Source organism: Ictalurus punctatus, chromosome 20 (genome assembly GCF_001660625.3).
Source record: "Ictalurus punctatus breed USDA103 chromosome 20, Coco_2.0, whole genome shotgun sequence".
Taxonomy (NCBI): Eukaryota; Metazoa; Chordata; class Actinopteri; order Siluriformes; family Ictaluridae; genus Ictalurus; species Ictalurus punctatus.
Genome location: NC_030435.2, coordinates 15,795,289 through 15,815,652, shown reverse-complemented (window position 1 = coordinate 15,815,652; position 20,364 = coordinate 15,795,289). Strand labels below are relative to the sequence as shown.

General features: G+C 37.6%; 1 protein-coding gene across 9 annotated transcripts in view; it reads left to right on the top strand.

Annotated features, from left to right (window-relative positions):
- gpc5c (glypican 5c) overlaps positions 1-20,364 on the top strand; it is a 143,225-nt gene that overhangs the window by 31,586 nt on the left and 91,275 nt on the right. For all 9 annotated transcript variants that reach the window (XR_008393054.1, XM_053673546.1, XM_053673544.1 and 6 more), the window contains exon 3: positions 15,843-16,537. Coding sequence is in view for 8 of the 9 variants with exons in the window: in XM_053673546.1 (XP_053529521.1) it covers positions 15,843-16,537 (695 nt within the window). In the remaining variant the exon portion in view is untranslated. The remainder of the gene's footprint in view (positions 1-15,842; positions 16,538-20,364) is intronic.

Genomic DNA, 20,364 nt, shown 5'->3' with positions numbered 1-20,364 from the left:
CTCAGTCAGTGGCAGACAGGATGAGAAGATGTGAAGATCCATACCCTGGGTGTACGTGCTAGCCTAACCTCTCCCCAAAGGGTGGTTCTCTACAGTACATAAAGTGCTTGAGCCGAAGACAACTGGAATACAGAGGGATACTGCTGATAGAGACTGTTATGTCGAGTGTTATAAAATGCTGTGATATGTGACATGACATGTAATGTGATGGGCAACAAAGTGTGACGCAATCAGGCATAGAAAAGTATAATGGTGCTGCCGAGCACATAGTGCTGGCAGGGTGGGAATTTTTCCTCATAAGAGGTTTTTTCGCCCACCCCTGACTGCGAAAGACTGGGGTTTGGTTTTTGAGGGGAAGCAAGAATCTGCAGGTCCCGACAAATACAAAACTGTGGGCTGACAGGCCTAGTTGAGAAAGATAGGGACGTGTAGATCAAGTAGTTAGTTACTGTAGTGGCCACTCATACGTACGGCAGTAGTAGTAGTAATGAATGATTAGGGGAACTCAGTTAATCACACTTATAATCGATGTAGGCAAACAAAGTATAATCAAGGTAGTTAGATTTGAAATGAGATATATATATATATATATATATATATATATATATATATATATATATATATATATATATATATATAGTTAAAAGGAGAAGTAGGTTAAGGGTTAAGAGTTATGGCTAGGTACATCTACACATGTCCGGCAAGTGGATGTAGGGGGGTCCTAAGGTCCATTCTCCAGCTGCCAATCTACTATGAGACCCCGGGGCGCACAACACTAGCACGTCTCCCACCAGGTCTACAAAACCTCCTCAGCTCCTATTCGGATCAGTGTTGCGTAGAAGTGGTTAATGTAAGGGACTCATTTGAGTACAGGGACAGGCGCAGGGATTATGGCTTCGTTAGAGTAATCCTCCAACAGCTAGCGGGGGACGGCCATGGGGTGCGGCAGAACCAGTTCCTCCACAGATACCCGTTTAATTAAGGTAGGGTATGAGGCTTCATAGCCTCAGAGGGGGAAATGTTGTGGATAAAAAATGTCATAAAATAAACATAAGGGAGACCTAGCATCCAGCAAAGGGGAGAAGAAGAAGAGACGGGCACCTAGACACACAGAAGCGGGATTAGGCGGACATTGACAAATTGGAATTACACTTTAAAGATCTTTAAGAGCAGTAATAGTCAAAAAAAGCCAAAAAGAGGTATACGAGCTGAGCTGAGGAGTGCTAATACACACACACACACGCTCGTACAGTCAAGTAGACACAACATACACACACACTCTCTCTTTCTCATACACACACATGAATAACTTTAATAATATCTTATAGTAATAGAGAAACTCTATAAAAAAAAAATAAAAAAAAACAGAATAGTAGGATATGCAGGACAGTAGAACTGTAATGATATTAAGAAGTTGGAAGTACAGTAAACCGCTTTTCAAGTAGTATAAATATATATAAAATAAGAAATATAGTGCAAATATGAAAATAAATTATAAACGAGAAATACAGGAAAAATAGAAAAATATAACTTACTCATGATTCAGGTGGTGAAGATTCTCGTCTCGCAAGGAAAGCCTTAATTTTTAGAGAACCATGAAGAAAGCCAGTTATAAGGGTGGCTGGGTCAAACTGCCCCCCCCCCTCAAGATAACGATAAGACCAAGGTCCCTCCCGGTTGTTTAGTCGTCTTGTCTACGTCATTTTTTTTACCTAGGGAATTGAGAATCCTGGTTTCTGACCACCTAGGTAAATGAGAATCCTGGTTTCTGACCCCCTAGGTAAATGAGAATCCTGGTTTCTGACCACCTAGGTAACTAGAAACTCTGGGTTTTTGTTTCCTGGGTTGTTGGAAATGCCTGGGTTCTGATTTTATGTGTAAATTAAAACCCCTGGTTTCAATTCTATGGGTAAGTGAAATAGGCCTTTTCTGGAAACCTATGGGTTATCTAGTGTGTAAATACAGTATAAATACTGGAGCTTAAGCTCAGGGTAGGGGGATCACTTCTGAGAATTCTCATCGGTGTGGATCTCGTGTGGTGGAATGGAACAATAAAGCTGGACCCTTGCTTCTTCTCACTCACGGCTGGTGTATTTTTTCTATCTCCAACTGGGCTCAGAGGTAGATGTGAGTATTGGCTTCTAAGTTGAGTTTTAAATGTTTTTGGGTAATAGGCTAAATTTGAGCCAACAGCCTTTACCCCTGGATTAGCCAAGGCCTTCCTATATCCTAGGCCAGATTATATTCCTATGGTGCCTACATCTGCTGCCCAGCCTGTGGTGTCCGTTCCTCAAACCGGAACAAGAGGGAATGCACCTGCTGTGTCCAGTAAGGGCTCTCTGTTCTTACGTCCACCACTCCGGCCAGTGGTGGAAGTTGGAGCAGCTGCTTGTCTGCTTGGCAGCGACAGTAGAGGTGATGGTGTGTCAAAGCAGTGCATCTCTATTTGTGGAAGCAATCTCAACCGCTTATGAGCCGCGCGATCTCGCTGCGCCTCTGGGCATAAAGGCTCGTTCCACTTTTGGGGGTCGCCTCCTCAAAGGCTTTATCCAATGGGGTGTCTTTACAGGATGTGTGTGCTGCTGCAGGGTGGTCTACGCCACACAAATTCATTCAATATTACAGCCTGGATATTCATTCCACCCCGGGTTTGAATGTCTTGCAGTGACCCTCGGGCCTGGGACTTTTTGAACAGGCCGTACCCTCGGTATGACGGAGTGGGTATTCTCGTTCCCATAGTATTATGCTTAACGCAATGTGGAGTTCCCTTTGAAAGGGAATGTCTGGGTTACTCTTGTAACCCTGTTTCCTGAGAAGGGAACGAGAGGTTGCGTAGCTTTGTCATACCGGGGTAGGTCTGTGAATTGCATCTCTGCTTCAGATAATAGAGGCTGACAGCACGGTTCACAGGTGCCATATATATATGTATATATATATATATATATATATATATATATATATATATATATATATATATATATAATGCGACGCGCTTAATTGCCACGTCACCTGATCATGGCAGGTCTATAAATAGGCATGATTTTACACAAGCTTCAGATGCCGGTCGCACAAGGGACGCTCCCATAGTGTTATGCTAAACACAACGTCTCGTTCCCTACTCAGGGAACAGGGTTACATGTGTAACCCAGACGTTTTTATTGTATGGCTTAGCCCAGCGTTTCCCAACCTTTTTTCAGTCATGGCACCCTTTGAAAATGTAAAAAATTTGTGGCACCCTACACAAACATTAATGCCAGACAACGTTAAGCCTGGTTTATACTCGATGTGTCCGCAATAGCGTGAGGGAGCACGCAGGCCTGCATCCGAAAATGAATGACTTTGAGGCGACTCTTGCAATTTGCACTAATGGGCGAACATAATCACCTGATTTAGTAAATGTGAGAAATAACATTTGCAGGAAGCACCCACGTTTTGCTTATGTCTACATTAATTGCTAACATTTACAAAATGAGCTTACAATAAACAAGTTTATTTAATGAATGCAAATGAATAAAATGTAAAAAATTGAGGTTGCTCTATTTAGTTTTATACATGTTCTCATATTTAGGCTATGGCTGTATTTTATTGTAATGTGACAAGTGATAATCTCAAGGTTTACTGGGTTTTATATGATTCTTATATGATTCTTTGTTCTTTTTTTCATACTGTCGGTTTTAGTGCAGTGTAGGTTACTGAAAATAAACATCGTCAACAACAAGCACAACAATTCCTCCTCAGCATTCAGCAACTACTGTACACGTGAGACACCTTGTTTATAAGTGTTGCAATAGTTGTTCCGACAAACTACTTGTTCTCTCAGCTACTTCCTGTTGGATTATAGAACGATTATTCCGAGCCACCCCATTTCGTTTCAAAGAATATTACAATGGCGAGTGGTGCAGAGCCAGGAGAAAGTATAAACAAGGCTTTAGCTACAAGAGGATGAAGTTGATGGTCCAGAAGCATCTGGAGCTTTTCTTTTAAGAAATCTGTCCATATTTTTCACTACACATGCATTGTCACACGCTAATTATTAGGATAAAAAGCATGCATACTGACATTGGTGTGCTGCTGACAGGTCAGCGAGAGGGGTCGAGGGGGAGGGAATTATTATTTTTTTGTATATATATATTTTTATTGTTGTGTGTCTGCGTTATTATTTCAAACATTAGATATTTTATATTTAAAATATATTAAATATATTTAAAATATATTTAATATTTTATACACATTTTAGGATTTTAGAAATGTTTGAAGGATTTTTACATGGCACCCCTGCTCTCATCAGACGGCACTCATCAGACGGCACTCATCATACGGCACCCCGGCTGGGAAACACTGGCTTAGCCAGACTACAACAATGTTCCTCAAAGCATCATAGTGTTAAGATGATCTAAAATAGATAACATGCGCTGTGTCAATTCTCAGTTGTCTTTGTTCTGTAATCCTTTTGGCAAACTTCAGTATTGTCATGGAATGTCTATAATGTTCAAATGTTTTAGTTGGGACATTGTGATTTAGATGCCAACTTTGTTTTAACAGCAGATGCATTTACATTACTATCAGTTGCCTCAATATAACTTATGGAAAATATTAATAACAAGGATCATTCATAATCCAATTTAAATAATCATCAACCCATATTTGAGTAGAAAATGCAAATGAACCACAATATTAGAAGAAAGTAAAAATGGTCTCTCATACTTCCCTAAATGTGTGAAACATTTGAGTTATTAATGGATTTCATTTTTTATACTTTTCTAGACTTATTGTCATTATAAATAAACTATTATCAGCCATTTGTTTATTTTGTCTGATGTTTGCAAGTAATATTGTTGAGAGTCACAGGGGGTAGAAGGACTCAATTGTATATTCCCAAATGATCTTACACAAACAACCCATTAATCCATTATGTTGTTGTTGTTGTTGTTGTTGTTGTTATTATTATTATTATTTTTATTATTATTATTATTATTATTATTAGTAGTAGTAGTAGTGGTGGTGGTGGTGGTGGTATTAGTATTTTTCTTCTTTTACTTCTTTAATTTTTTTTAACATTTCTTTTTGTCTTAGAGTGTCTTCTCTGTACATTTCTATTCTTTCCTTGATTTAACAGACACAAAGTAAGCTTAATGTAGTGAATACATACAGTATAACATTAACATAATATAATTTGTTTCATAAGTAATATTTGTTAGGAGATATACATATTTAAATCGGTAGAATTAGGACAAAACCTTAAAGCATCAGCATTTTCATCCTCATTTAATGGTTTACTTTTTTGCTTTCATCAAAAAATGTATAACAATAATAATAATAATAATAATAATAATAATAATAATAATAATAATAATAATAATAATAATACATTCACCAGATTTACTATCTCAGTGACTTCAGAAACTGTTGATTTCCTGGAATTTTCAGACACAAGTCTCAGACTCTAGTCACTAGAGTTTACACAGAATGGTATGAAAAATAAACAAACAAAAAGTGGCAGTTATGCAGGCAGAAAGGCCTTTTCATCAACAGAGGTCAGAGGAAAATAGCCAGACTGGTTGAACCAGCCACAAGTTCATGTCTTTATACCTATGTTGAACAGAAAAGCTCTGAATGCACTATTTTGAACCTTTTCGCAAATAGGCTAAAACAACATGTTCCATTCCTGTCGGCCAAAAATAGGAATCTGAGGCTAGAGTGTGTACTGGCTTACCAAAACTTAACAACTGAAGATTGGAAAAACAATGCCTGGTCCCAGGAGAGCCACAGTTTCTGAAATACTCAAACCGGTCTGGCACCAGCAGCCATATTACAGTCAAAGTCCCTGAGAATTAAGGTCAGGACATTGACTTGGCCATTCCAAAACATTAAATTTATTCTTCTTTAACCATTCTTTTAAAAACAACTTGTGTGCTTTAGTTGGTTAGAACTTACCCTGGGTTCCTTTGTGACCTTGCAGACTATTACACATCATGCTTTTGGATTGATCTTTGTTGGTCGACCACTCAAGGGGAGGATAACAATGGTCTTGAGTTTCCTCCATTTGTACACAATCCTACTGACTGTGGATTGCTGGAATCCAAACGCTTTAGAGATGTTTTTGTAACCTTTTCCAGCCTGATGAGCATCAACAATTCTTTTTCTGAGGTTCTCAGAAATCTTCTTTGTCCATGCCATGATATACTTAAACAAACATGTGTTGTTAAGATCAGACTTTGATAGATTCCTATTCTTTAAATAAAACGGGGCACTCACTCACACCTGATTGTCATCCTGATTGAAATAACCTGATGCTAATTTCATTGTCAAATCAACTGCTAATCCTACAGGTTCACATACTTGTGATTGATATTAATAATGAAGATTTAAGAGTCATTTTCATTATTCAAAATAACACAGATGAACCATGAAAAGAGAAAAGAATACAAAACACCATCCAATAAAGATAGACTGAGGATCTACAGTTATGTTGTCTGTTTTGAGATAATCTGTCTTGTAAAAGACACATTTAAAAACAAATTCTATTCTGTATTGCTTGTAATTAGCCCTAACAGAGTTTTTTTTTTCTTTTTCACATCAGTAATATAACTAATTAAAATAATTAATTAGCCATTATTTCAACTAAATAAAATGAATGCATCATAGTAGTATATCCAAGTAATTGTAGAATTAAAGTTGTACAGTATCTCACAAAAGTGAGTATATACAGTATATACAGTATATTCAGACAGTGTAAAGTAGCTATGGAAACAGAAGGCAGTCAGAGAGTATAAATGTGGGTATCATATCAATAGCCCCTTGGCTCTGTAGGGAACCCTCACACCTCACACTTTGGCTGCCAAGAATAAGCAGAAACAAATGTAAAAAATACACTTGTCCCCCATCATTGTTATTCTACCGTTCCTTCTGGTCCTTGGCCACAAACACATGACTTCACAAGTTGAGGGAAGCAGTCTCATTGAATCATACTAGTTTCATCTCCCCTCCCTTGGCAGATTGGTCCTTCTCAGACTTATGCTTTGACTAATTGGACTCGCCATGTTGTTTCCTGTGTGGAGTTGGAGTGAGCAATTCCAGGGAGAAAGAAATACAGACAGACATAGAATGAAGAATGAGGGAATGTGATGTTAAAGCCGGTCCCACCCTTATAGTCCTTTGAGATTTTCTGTCTCTCTTGTTTCCGATAAAAATAAAAAAGTGACAAAGGAAAGGAAAATAAGAAAAAAGAAAGAGTGCTATATCATAATTCTGTTGATTCTTGTTACTTTAAGAATGTGTTAGTTAGGTATGGTATTGTCAGTAAAGCTCAATGAAATAAATGGAAGTCAATTGTGTATGTGTGTGTGTGTGTGTGTGTGTGTGTCTGAGAGAGAGAGAGAGAGAGTATTCTGTTCATATTCAAAGTGGACCAGTTACGCCATGGCTACACACCTGCTGCTTGACGACAGTATTCAGCTGTTATGGCTGTGACTTGGACTAACAGATGCTGGCATTTGAGAGAGTCTTTATGCTTCAAAGTACTTTTCCCTTTAAAAAGCTATTTAAATAAAATATTCACCTTTGTGAATAGGCAAAAATGTTAATTTTCCCAACAAATTTTGTCCAAAATTCTATATTTGCCCTCCATTCAAAAGATTTGTCATCCATTGGCATGAGATTTAAACAAAAGGAGTAGCACAGAAGCAGCTAGAAAATACAATTAAAACATTCCAAAAACTTTGGTGCCTCTGCCAGAGGTTAACATGATCATGGCTTTATATTTACATCCAAATCAACATAGAAATGGTTGCAAGAACACAAAATAATGTTTTTGAAACACAATATAAAGTGTTTCAATAAAATAAAGCACTGTTTTCCAGCATTTGGAAACTTATCTCATCTGTAAAATATGGTGGTGGTAGTATCATGGTTTGGAACTGTTTTGCTGCATCTGGGCCGCGATGGCTTTTCATCTTTGATGGAAGAATGAATTCTGAATTATACCAGCAATTCTAAAGGAAAGGGTCATGACACCTGTCCATGACCTGAATCTTAATAGGAGGTGAGTCATGCAGCAAGACAATGAGCCTATGCACAAGTCATTCTAACAAAGAATGGTTAAAGAAGAATAAAGTTAATGTTTTTAAATGTCCAAATCAAAGTCCTGACCTTAATCTAATAGAAATGTTGTGGTAGGACCCAAAGCAAGCAGTTTATGTGAGGAAACCCACCAACATCCCAGAGTTGAGGCTGTTCTATTTATGCTGTTCTATATAGGAATGGGCTAAAATTCCACTAAACTGATTTGCAGGAATGATCAACAGTTACCAGAAATGTTTAGTTAAAATTATTGTTGCACAAGGTGGTCATACCAGATACTGAATGCAAAGGTTCACGTACCTTTTTTACTCACAGTTTCCTCAGTAAATAAAAAAGTTGTATATTTTTATCTCATTTGTTTTTATGGGTTCTCTGTGTACTTTTAGGACTTCTGATGATGTTTTAGGTAATATTTACAGTAGGCAGAAATGTAGACTATTATATATGGTTCAAAACCTTTCAATAACAAAGGAAAATGATGCAGGATGAAGATTGTAACATTTTTTGGATGAAGGGATATTCCTCCCAAATTAAATGTCACACAGAAAGGGAAAATGACATGTAATGGGATTGGGGCCTTTGAGGTGAGAGGGAGTGGTCAGGTCTTCTGGGTGTTATTACTATACTTTGTACACAATCAGAGAGTGAGAGAGAGTTGCTTATATCCATCATGGATATTATTCTCTTCAGCACCTTAATACATTTTACCAGTCTTGTGATCAAAATCCTGCCGTCTGCATTTACAACCACTCTTTTTCTGTTTTAGCATCGTTAAGTTGTTTCCCAATTGCCCTGCTGAATGTATCTGTGAGTTCTTAGCCAACCACACTAAAGAGAGAGTGTGAAAAAGGCCTGAGGTCTTCATATGACCCATGTGACTGCAGTTTGATTCCCATCCAAAAGTGGATTGCTGTTTCATTTCACTGCTAGGCAAAGCTAAAATTAGGATCCTGTATTCCTTTATATTGCTTTTAAATAACTTTTACTTAAAAAGGCAGTACTCAATAAATTTTAGAATTTTCACAAAAATCACTAAATATGAACATTTTGTTGTTAACATTTTGTCCATACATACTTCCTTTTGTAAATAATGGTATTATATTTCAAAATGATGTAGCTGAATTAATGACACCCATAAAGGTATAAGAAATATGCAAATAAATATAAATCACTCCATAGGAACCCTGTTGCTGGCTTTGCCCATGTGCTGTTTCCCTGTGATATCAATCTGATATACATTGCACAAATGTAATAAAAAAAAAAATCTTTGTTTTCCATCACTATATGAAGATCCAAGGAACCCAAAAAACAGCTGAGTATAGAAGAGTATACTGTATATACACTGACTAGGGTGACCAACACTAGGATATGTTGGTCATACAGTAATGTATCTGTCTCATTTATCGGAACATATTCCATAAATCAAACACTGAGGCCCCATTGAGCATGACTTATATATAAACAATAAAGAAATAAATAATACAAAATGTATGAAACTGGTGTGATAATAAGTGGTACTCTGGTTATAGCTCATGGTGGAGGATTTGAAGTACATGGCCAATGCCACCACTACCAAAAAGGGGTCAGTTCAGAATTATATACATCATGTACATGCCTTATGTCTTCATGTGACAGGCCTCTGAAACTCGAGCCTCAGATGGGATTAAGGTGCTTTTTTGAGGGTGATGGATGACCAGTGAGAGAAGTGCCCTCATGTCTCGGATCGACGTGAATTCAGTTATGCAGAGGGAAAGTCAGTGACGTTTGTTCATACAAACGTTACAATGAACGTGGAATATTTTCACTGTCATTAAACTTCTGTCAGCACTTCTTATTTGCACTACAAGTGTAACACAATGCCACTATCTGTATCTGTACATGTATATGTACCTGTATCTGTTTAGTGCTCCACATGCAAATTAAATATGAACCATGCTATTATGTGCATTGGGAAGGTTTCTTTACCTAACCTATTGGGTTAAAAATGACCCAACTGTTGAGCTTGTGTATTATTATTATTATTATTATTATTATTATTATTATTTTATTTTTTATTTTTTTATTTTTTTTATTTAGTAAAGTTATTTGTTCTTTACAAGGAAACAGCAGTTCTGTCCATTACAAGCTAGACTGTTAAAATGTAAAATCCCTCCATGAGAACCTAACATACTGCGTTGTTATCAAAATAAAACAATAATGAAAAAAATAACCCAACTAAACTACTCAATGTGTATAATCCAGCAGTTGGGTTAAAACAATCGTTTAGTTTTCTCTTTGTCTTGCAAGCTTCATATCTGATTGCTTACATAAGAGTAAAAACCCTTACACAAGGTCACATTCTGTCCTTCTGCCCAGCCCAACATGACCTCTAGTCACAGCCAGATTTCTGTCAAACTTTCTTTAAAAAATCAATAATAATTATAATAACAACAATAATAGTGTGCCAGCTATTTGTTTTAATATTTATTTACATCATTAATTTGCAGCAACTCTTGTCTCAATTCCATACTGTATATCGGATTGCCTTAAGCATTCCTTACTGGCATCTGGAAACAATGTACTGTATTCAGCTCTTCCATAGTGGAGTGGACTCTGATTAGCTGAATTATGTGAGCTGGCAGAATGAATTGTCAGCTCCCCCTCTTCCCATCCAGAAAGAATGAGACTTCTGGATCTATAGGAAAACTTATCAATGTCTAGATTTAGACAGGAACTTATTGATTGACTCAATTTAAGCAAGTTTGGTTTCTCCCCATCTGTTTAACTACTTTAATTATATGGTGAGTCTGACCAACCCAGATGAGAGTGCGGGCATATGAAAATTGCTCTGTTTTGATTATAGAGATTAGTAATTTGCAAAGGTATTTTATGGGGCATTTTAAGAAACTGTATAACCACCAATTACAAGACAGTAAATTTAGCCTCTTTGAAGGCTCTGCTCTTATGCATTTGCACAGCTAGCAGCACTGTTGCTGAATTAATGCTTCATTTATCTAAAACGAAACTTGGCACTTTAAAATGGTCATCTCCACTAAGGTGCTGATCACACAGGCTCAGTCTCTGCTGAAAGTATTTAGATTTATAGTATAAGGCCTACTCTGTTTCAACATTTCATTACAAATATAAATAATGAACTGCTGGAACATAATCTTGTCAAATACTGAATAGAATAAGGTTTTTTCCAGAATGCTGAGCCAGTGTTCACCTTCAGTGGTTCATGCAATACGAACTGTGCATGCTCTGTCTGCAGCAGTATAAAAATAAAGGCTCATTCAAATGCATTTAAATACTGAGTATATTAAATCAGTAGTTCCTAACCACCAGCCTGCGAACCTGGTCCTGGGTCCAAACAATGCAACTGAAATGGCATTAAGATTTCTGTGGTGGAGAGAAAAAGTCAAGTCAAGTAAATTATACTGAGAAATAAGCTGTCTGAACAACTAAAACACAAGCACTCCATAAAATCTTGTTATCTATAAGCTCTCACTTGCTTTCACACACATGCTGAAACTGCACTTTGTAGCAATGCAACAAAGCAATCAACCATATGATCACACTCAATGAAGTCTGCAAATGACCCTACTGCCACTTTTCTGCACTGCTGATAGGAGAGACATGGTCTAGCAAAACTAGGTCTGCCTAGTTTTATGTAATTGCTTGTTCGGAACATGAATGTGTTCATAAAGTTTGATTTGGGAAAATGTTTGGTTGTTACCTCAATAATTGCAGTTCTCATCTTCATACTGTATGCTTTTAATAGTTTTGATTTACTGTATCAGGTTCAGTGAAGCCCGGTTACAGTATTTTAACCTTTCTTAAAAAAAAGTTTAAGCAAGAACTTTCAGTGATTTATGACTCGCTTATAGGTTAATTCCTTCCAAAAACAACAGGGAAAGACTGGACTGACAGGGAAGAGTTCTGACTGAACACCAGATGAAACAGGCTTGGTAGCGAGGGCAGAGGAAATGAGTCAAAGTCAAAGAGTGTGTGCTCACATGCATATGGTAAATGTCAGTCTCTGTCAGTAATTACATGTAAAACGTGTTACTGGGAAGGCAGTTTGGCATATAAGCCTATGTAATGTAGTGTGCATTCTCTTCCTCCCTTCCCTTCCTCCCCAACTCCCTTGCTCTTCCTCTCTCACCCTCTCACATGGCATGAGTTCGCCCTCTGAAACTCTAGCGTGGCACATTCTACCTCATGTGCAGTTAGCTTCTACAGTATCCTTCCAAAACCTCTCACCGTGTCATGCAAAAACGAAGCTGGTAATAACCTTCATGCCATTTTATATTCTATATTTCTTTAATCACACTTATGATTTTCTGTTTTCTTTGCAGTCTTCTCCATAAATCTCTCATCACCTCTGTGCCAAGCAACATAGGATTTAGGGGCGCTGGAAATAGAATAAATGTAGAGGCCATTTCATTTGATAATATTTGATTTCTTCCAATTAGATTCAACACATTTAATCATATATCAGCTAAATGATTATTCAGGTTAGGTCAGCACATTAAAGTGCAATGGCTTGGTCCCCACCTGTGGGGTGGTGTTTATAATAGGAATATCTTACAGATTTTAACAAACAAACCAAGCAAGCAAGCAACCAACCAAAAGGTTTTCTATAAGTTACTGAGGTTAAGGTTATGGATAGATTTGGGTGTAGGCATAACATTAATTAGCTTGATTAATAATTGTGGAAGGGCATCACAAGGATAGTAAGATAAAGTGTGTGTGTGAGTGAGAGAGAGTCTGATTATTTTTATGTTTGTTATGTTTATTTTCAGCTTTTTTCCCCCACATGCAAACATTTTGTGAGTATATTGTGTCAGTTTCTTCCATTGCTAACTTGTGTTTTTCAGTATTGGAAATGATGTACCTAAACATTTTGATATCCTTTTATACCCCTTTATACCAACTGCAAAATGTCAGTATTTTCGAAGTTTAAAGACATAATATTGAGACATGCCTGGTCTTTTTCCAATCTTCAACTGCCCAGATTTGGTGAGCCTGTGTCTACAAAAGCCACAGATTCATGTTCTTAGCTGACATGAGAGGATCCTGATGAATCCTCCTTCTGTTGTAGCCCATCCATCTCTAGCTTGACACATTATTGTTTTAGAAATGCTTTGCTCCTACATGCTTTACATGGTCATAAAGAGTGGTTAGTGGAGTTACTGTAGCCTTCCTTTTGGCTTGAACCAATCTGGCTATTCTTCTCTGACCTCTCTCTTCAACAAGGTGTTTCTGACTTGTTTATTTTTTATTTTATTTTTATTTTTATTTTTGTTGTTGTTTTGCACCATTCTTTGTAAACTCTAGAGACTCTTGTGCTTGAAGATCAGCAGATCAGCATTTTCTGAAATACTCAAACTAGCCTGTCTGGCACAACCATGCCACAGTCAAAGTTGTTGACCTGTATCTGCATGATTTGCATGCACTGCACTGCTTCCACATGACTGGATAATTGTATGAAAAAGCAAGTGTACAGGTGTTCTTATTAAAATAGTTGCTGTGTATATGCATATACAGTAGATTTATAGACAGTATTTAACAAAAATATTAAGCATAAACTTCTGTTTTATGTGTACTGCATTACTGTCAGTACAAAGGATTTCCCTAGAGAACTGACAGTGTATGTAAGAGAATGTTATAAACAGAAGCAAATTATGCTTTTATTTTTATTTCATCTTCTCTTTCCAGAATTGCTTTACCCTGTGGCACAATGCTGTATGTGTATGTGTTGATGTTGCATATATACTTTAATCTGTATTCATGTTTGGAGTATCAACATATGTGTTTGTAATATGCGTGTGTGTTTGCGTGTTAGTGTGAGGTGTTCAGTCTAAGTTTCACTGCAGTTGCTGCTGTTTCTCCATCTGCTAACATGCCTTTAATCTGACATCAGTAGCCCAGGAGAGAACGGCACTATGTGTCTATGTGTGAAAGGAGGTGGATGGGGCATTGCAGCACAGCTGAGTAGACAGGTCACACCAACTGGCCATTGAACAAAAAACAAGTTTGGGCATGTATGTTTGCTTATCTGTGCTTGCTTGTGTGTGTCTCTGTGTGTGTGTGTGCGTGCGTGTGCGTGTGTGCGTGTGCGTGTGTGTGTGTGTGTGTGCGTGCGTGTGTGTGCGTGCGTGTGTGTGCGTGCGTGTGTGTGCGTGTGTGCATAGTGGAATAGCGAAAGAAACACCTCAGCACCACCTTCTTCTAAACTGAGTTATCATTTTTATATATATATATATATATATATATATATATATATATATATATATATATATATATATATATATAATACATATAATACAGAAATGTTGACATGAGAAGAGCTTTAATTAGCTAATTAACTCAAAACACCTGCAAAGGTTTCCTGATCCTTTAATCTCTCAGTCTGGTTCAGTACACACAACCAAAATCATGGGGACGATGAAAGTAAATTTTGCATTTCATTTGGAAATCAAGGTCCCAGAGACTGGAGGAAGAATGGAGAGGAACAGAATCCAAGCTGCTTGAAGTACAGTGTGTAGTTTCCACAGTCAATTATGATTTGGGGTGCCATGACATCTGCTGGTGTTGGTGCACTGTGTTTTCTCAAGTCGAGACTCAATGCAGCCATCTACCAGGAGATTTTAGAGCACTTCATGCTTCCATCTGCTAGCAAGCTTTATGGAGATGCTGATTTCCTTTTCCAGCAGGACTTGGCACCTGTCCACAGTGCCAAAAGTAATAGTAACTAGTTTGCTGACCATGGTATTACTCTTGGTTGGCCAGCCAACTTAACTGACCTGAATTATCAAGAGGAAAATGAGAGTCACCAGACCTAACAATACAGACGAACTGAAGGCCGCTATCAAAGCAACCTGGGCTTCCATAACAGCAGTTATGGAACATAACTCAGCAGTGCCACAGGCTGATTGCCTCCATGCCATGCTGCATTGATGCAGTGATTTGTGTAAAAGGAGCCCTAACCAAGTATTGAGTGCATAAATTAACATACTTTTCAAAAGGCCAACATTTCTGCATTATAAATTTTTTATTATAATATTTTGAGATACTGGATTTTTGATTTCCATGAACTGCAAGCCATAATCATCAAGATTAAAACAAAAAAGGCCTGAAATATTTCACTTTATGTGTAATGTATGTAGACTATATGAAAGTTCCACTTTGTGAATTAAATTATGGGAAAAATGAACTTTTCCATGATATTCAAATTTTTTGAGATGCACCTGTGTATGTATATAGATAGATATATAGATAGATAGATAGATAGATAGATAGATAGATAGATAGATAGATAGATAGATACATACATACATACATACATACATACATACATACATACATACATACTCACTCCAAGTGGTAGTGGAGTTTTTGCTGTCTTCACATCCTTTGTGGATGGTCTCATTTACCCAAGTCATAATCATTGCTGATCTTATCTACTTAGGCAGCTATTTTGGTATATCCCTAACATTACTACCTTTGAAAAAATGTTCAATGCTAAAAATAATTTTAATGTATAAAAAATAAAGTATCAACCACTGAAACTGTCAGTAATATATCAGAAAATTGTTTTCTAAGTTCCCATTATTTATTACAATTTGAAAAGATATTCATGTGATAATATTGGACCAGGAACTAACACTTCTGACAATTCTCAACAATTCAAAGTCCAACTTACTTTCAATTCTCTCTCTCTCTGTCTCGCTCTCTCTCTCTCTCTCTCTCTCTCTCTCTCTCTCTCTCTCTCCATGCAGATACGTACCAGTCTCTGTTCACTTTCTCCCAAGGTCACCTGACCTCACTTTTTGAGAGCACCTTCACCTCTCTGTCTTCTAGAATTGCTCCCCATGTAACTTCCCTCTTCTCCAGTCTTTCCAACTTCATCCAGGACACCGCCAGCATTTCTGTGGATGCTGCTGTCTATCGCTTCTATGACCACCTCTTCCCGCTAGTCCACAGCCACATCATCAAGCCGGGCATTGCTGAGGATAACAACCTCTCTGAATGCCTCCGTGCCACTCGGCAGGATGTGAATCCATTTGGCCATCATGCTCAAGCCATGGCTGAGGATTTGGCAGACGCCATGCAGGCAGCCAGGGCACTAACCAGGGCATTTGTCATGGGTGAAGACTTGATGAATGTCACAGAAGTGGCACCTCTGACCAATGAGTGTGCCCGAGCACTTCTGAAGATGCAATACTGCCCACATTGTCAAGGGTTAACCCTCATACGTCCTTGTCCCGAGTTCTGCCTCAATGTTATGCGTGGATGCCTGGCAAATGTGGCAGAGTTAGACATGCCATGGAGGCACTATGTGGCTATCCTGGAGGACCTCACTCACACCGTAGCTGGAGAGCACAGCGTGGAACTTGCCCTGCTCAGGGTCAGAGGTCATGTCAACGAGGCCATACTGTACGCACAGCTACATGAAGCCAGGATCAGTGCTACTGTGAGTAAGACAGAATTTGAACTTGTTTACTTGGTACCCAGTGTTCTTTTAGAATCTGACAGTGTTTCCATTGTTGTGTTTCAGTGAGATGTTCATAAAACAGGTCAAACAAAACAATAAACCAAGAAAAACATATTTTCATTCCTACATTCTCAAACCAATATGGGGGAGAAATGCAAAAATCATGTTACATATGTGAGTAGTCTAGTCTAAAATATAGCATACAAGATTGTAAATAGTAAAATATATTAAATGAGATTATTCACCAGAAGACTGCACTTGCCTGTGCTCATTTCTTATGTAATATATTTGGTGTTCTGTCAAATTTCAAATGGTTGTGGGTTATTAAAGTAGCAGTGAAGTCTCAAAAGCCAGCCAGTCAAATTGGGGAAAAGTTGTAGCATTGTATTAAAAGGACTCATGAATCATTAAAACTTTCTTGGTTGTCCTGCTTGAATTTTTTAGAGGTCATTCAAATGACAGTGTGTGACTGGCCGATATGGAATGCTTCAGCAGGGAGGAGACCAAATCACACTAAGGACAAACAAATTTTTAGTGTCCATAGTAGTTTGCCAAACTGCCATTTATTCTAGTCTTACCAGCTGTTTATTTGATTCAAACAAACTTCAATTCCTCCCCTCCTGTCTCTCTTTTATATATATATATATATATATATATATATATATATATATATATATATATATATATATATATGCCAAACAAGTACAGTTTAGGATAATGTCAATGACTGGAAATGGTTTTGAATGCTTTGAATTTCTCTCTCTCCCTCTCTCTTACTCCCTCCCTTTTAACTTGGCATCATAATTTTGGATCACAATGTATTATTGAGACCTGTTTGTTCTTTGTGAACGTGGTCCAGGCAAATGCAAATGAATTTTAACTCATTTGGAAAATCAAGTCCAGAGCTCTAAAGCCACAAATGACAGAATAACCATGACACGTTCTTTCTGGCACATATGAGCTGAAGTTAGTGAAGCCATTCGTGTACATTATCGTGCATGGGAGGAATAAGAGCAGAGCTTCTCCGCACAATGCCGCTAATTGGCTTGAGAATTCTGTGGGTTGCCTTGGCACATGAACAGCCCAATAATGGGTTCAGTTTGTCCATAGGTCCCATTATTTCCTACAAAAGCTAAACATAGATGAAACTGTACATGCTGGTGTTCATTTTTTTCCACGTCAATTATGTTATGAAGAGTTTAAGGTGCTGAAAGGTTTAAGACTTGTTTTATGCCTGGTTTGGAGATTGAGCCACTGCCACAGTGTGAGAGAGAGGAAAAACATAAGAGAAAGTGAAAAGAAAAGAAAAATATATGAAAGACGCAAAGAAAAATGACTGTCAGTGATTCATAGAAATTGGCCTAAGTGAGGCTAACATGCCTAAAAATATTCTAAATAAAGTTAATGCAGGCACTCACCATTGGCCAAGTTCCCCCTGAATTTTAAGCATCTCCCCTTTCTAATAAAAATGACCAGCTACAGTGGGGGAAATAATTATTGACAGCAGTAAGAGAAAAGAACATCATATTATAGCATATTATAAAATAGCATATTATAAAATACTCTGACTTAAATATCATTGAACTCTCCTTTAAACAAAAGTTATTTTAAATTACAGTGGGGAAAATAACTTTTTTTTTTTTCAGTAAATATATTTCCAGTCAGGTTATTCACATGAAATTTCACCAGACATCAGTATTAACTCAAAAAATCTGGAAATATAAAGAATTCACAACATTAAATTCCATAAATGAAGTTATGTGTAATAAAGTGGAATGACGTGCTAACTGAAATTTATTTAATACTAGTGGAGAAGCCTTTGTTTGTAATGACAGCTTCAAGATGCTTCCTGTATGAAGAAATTAATGGGCCACAGTATTCAGGTGTGATTTTAGCCCATTCTTCTAAATATATTGTCTTTCAATCTTGTTCAATTGGATTCAAGTCAGGTGATTGACTGGGCTCATACTAACACTTTGATTATTTTTCCTCTGAAACCAATTGAGAGTTTCTTTTGCTGTATGCTTTGGATAGTTGTTCTGCTGGAAGGTCCACCCACATTTCATCTTCATCATCCTGGTGGATGGCAGCAGATTCTTCTCAAGAATCTCCCAGTAAAGTGCTCCATTCATCGTTCCTTCAGTTATATGAAGTCTGCCAGTACCATGTGATGAAAAACAGCCCCACACCATGATGCTTCCACCTCCAAGCTTCACTGTTGGTATAGTGTTTTAAGGGTGATGTGCAGTGCCATTTCTTCTTCAAACATGGCGTGTAGTATGACAGCCAAAAAGTTAAATTTTGCTCTCATTTGTCCAGACTACACTCTCCCAGTATTTCATAGGCTTGTCCAAATGAATTCTAGCAAACTTTAAACAAGCTTCAACATGCTATTTCTTTAGTAATGGAGTCTTGCAGATTGAGCATGAGCATTGGAGTGCACTGCCTATTGTTTTCTCTGTGACGATGGCACCTGCTGCTTCCAAGTGTTTCTGGAGCTCTTTCTGAGTGGTCCTTGGCTCTTGGGCTACTCTTCAGACGATTCTTCTGACTCTCTGGTCAGAAATCTTGCGAGGAGCTTCTGTGCATGGCCGATTGATGACAGAGTGATGTTGCTTCCACTTGTGGATAATGGCCCCAATGGTGCCATTACTGGAGGATTCAGAAGTTTTGAAATATGTCTGTATCCGATTCCATCAATATGTTTTGCAACAATAAGGTTCCGAAAGTCTTGGGAGAGCTCTTTGTTTTTACCCATCATGAGATGTTTCTTGTGTGACACCTTGGTAATGAAAAGCCTTTTTATAGATCATCAATTTACTAACCCAGCTAATATTAATTTGCACAGATAGGACGTATAATTGCTTATGGATTTCAGCTGGTTCCTTGCGTTACCTTGCCGTGGAGCGTTAAGGCCATACTATCTGCCCATATCAACGTGTTCAATGCTTTTTTCCTGTGTCATTCCACTTAACATAACTTTATTGTATTTATGGACTTTTTAATGTTGTGAATTCTTTATATTTCCAGATTTCTTGAGTTTATACTCATATTATAATATGATGTCTGGTGAAAATTTCATCTTAATAGCCTCATTGGAAATATATTTACTGAAAAAAAAAATGTTGATGTGTCTAATATTTATTTCCCCCACTGTAATTTAAAATAACTTTTTTTTTAAAAGGAGGGTTCAATCATTTTTAAGTTAGAGTATTTTATAATATGCAGAGTTCTTTTCTCTTACTGCTGTCAAAAAATAAATCTGCTTAGAAGAAAAACACAATTCTCCATGACACCCCATGCTCTGTAAACAGGAGGAAAAACAAACAAGCAAATGATGTAGACCACCAATATCCAACCAATCAGAACAAGGAGCCATCTTTGCTTGCCTGTCAACCATGTTGCTTATAAATTCAGAAAGGTATCCCTCTTGCATTAGAAATCAAGCTTTCTAGCTTTGCATGTGTGTTTGGGTGGGGCTTTGGTTTTTGGTGGCATTAGAGGGAACACTGAAGTAAGGACTGATGTTTCCAGTTCTTCTGAAAAAAGTGCTCTTCATAACTGTGAAAACACAACAGAAATGTTTTGAAAGCAGATGGTTTTCTACCACTAAAGAGCATAAAGAGGGAAGTGGTGAAGTAGCTTGTGTGTGTGTCTGTGTGTGTGTGTGTGTGTGCGCACATGCATGTGTGAGATATTAGAGGAATTATAATGGTGTAATGGTGTTGTATTTCTCTGTCATGATTTACCAAAAGGCTTGCGGTTGGAATTCTCTACCCCCTGGTGTGCAGCCTTGAGATGGCACA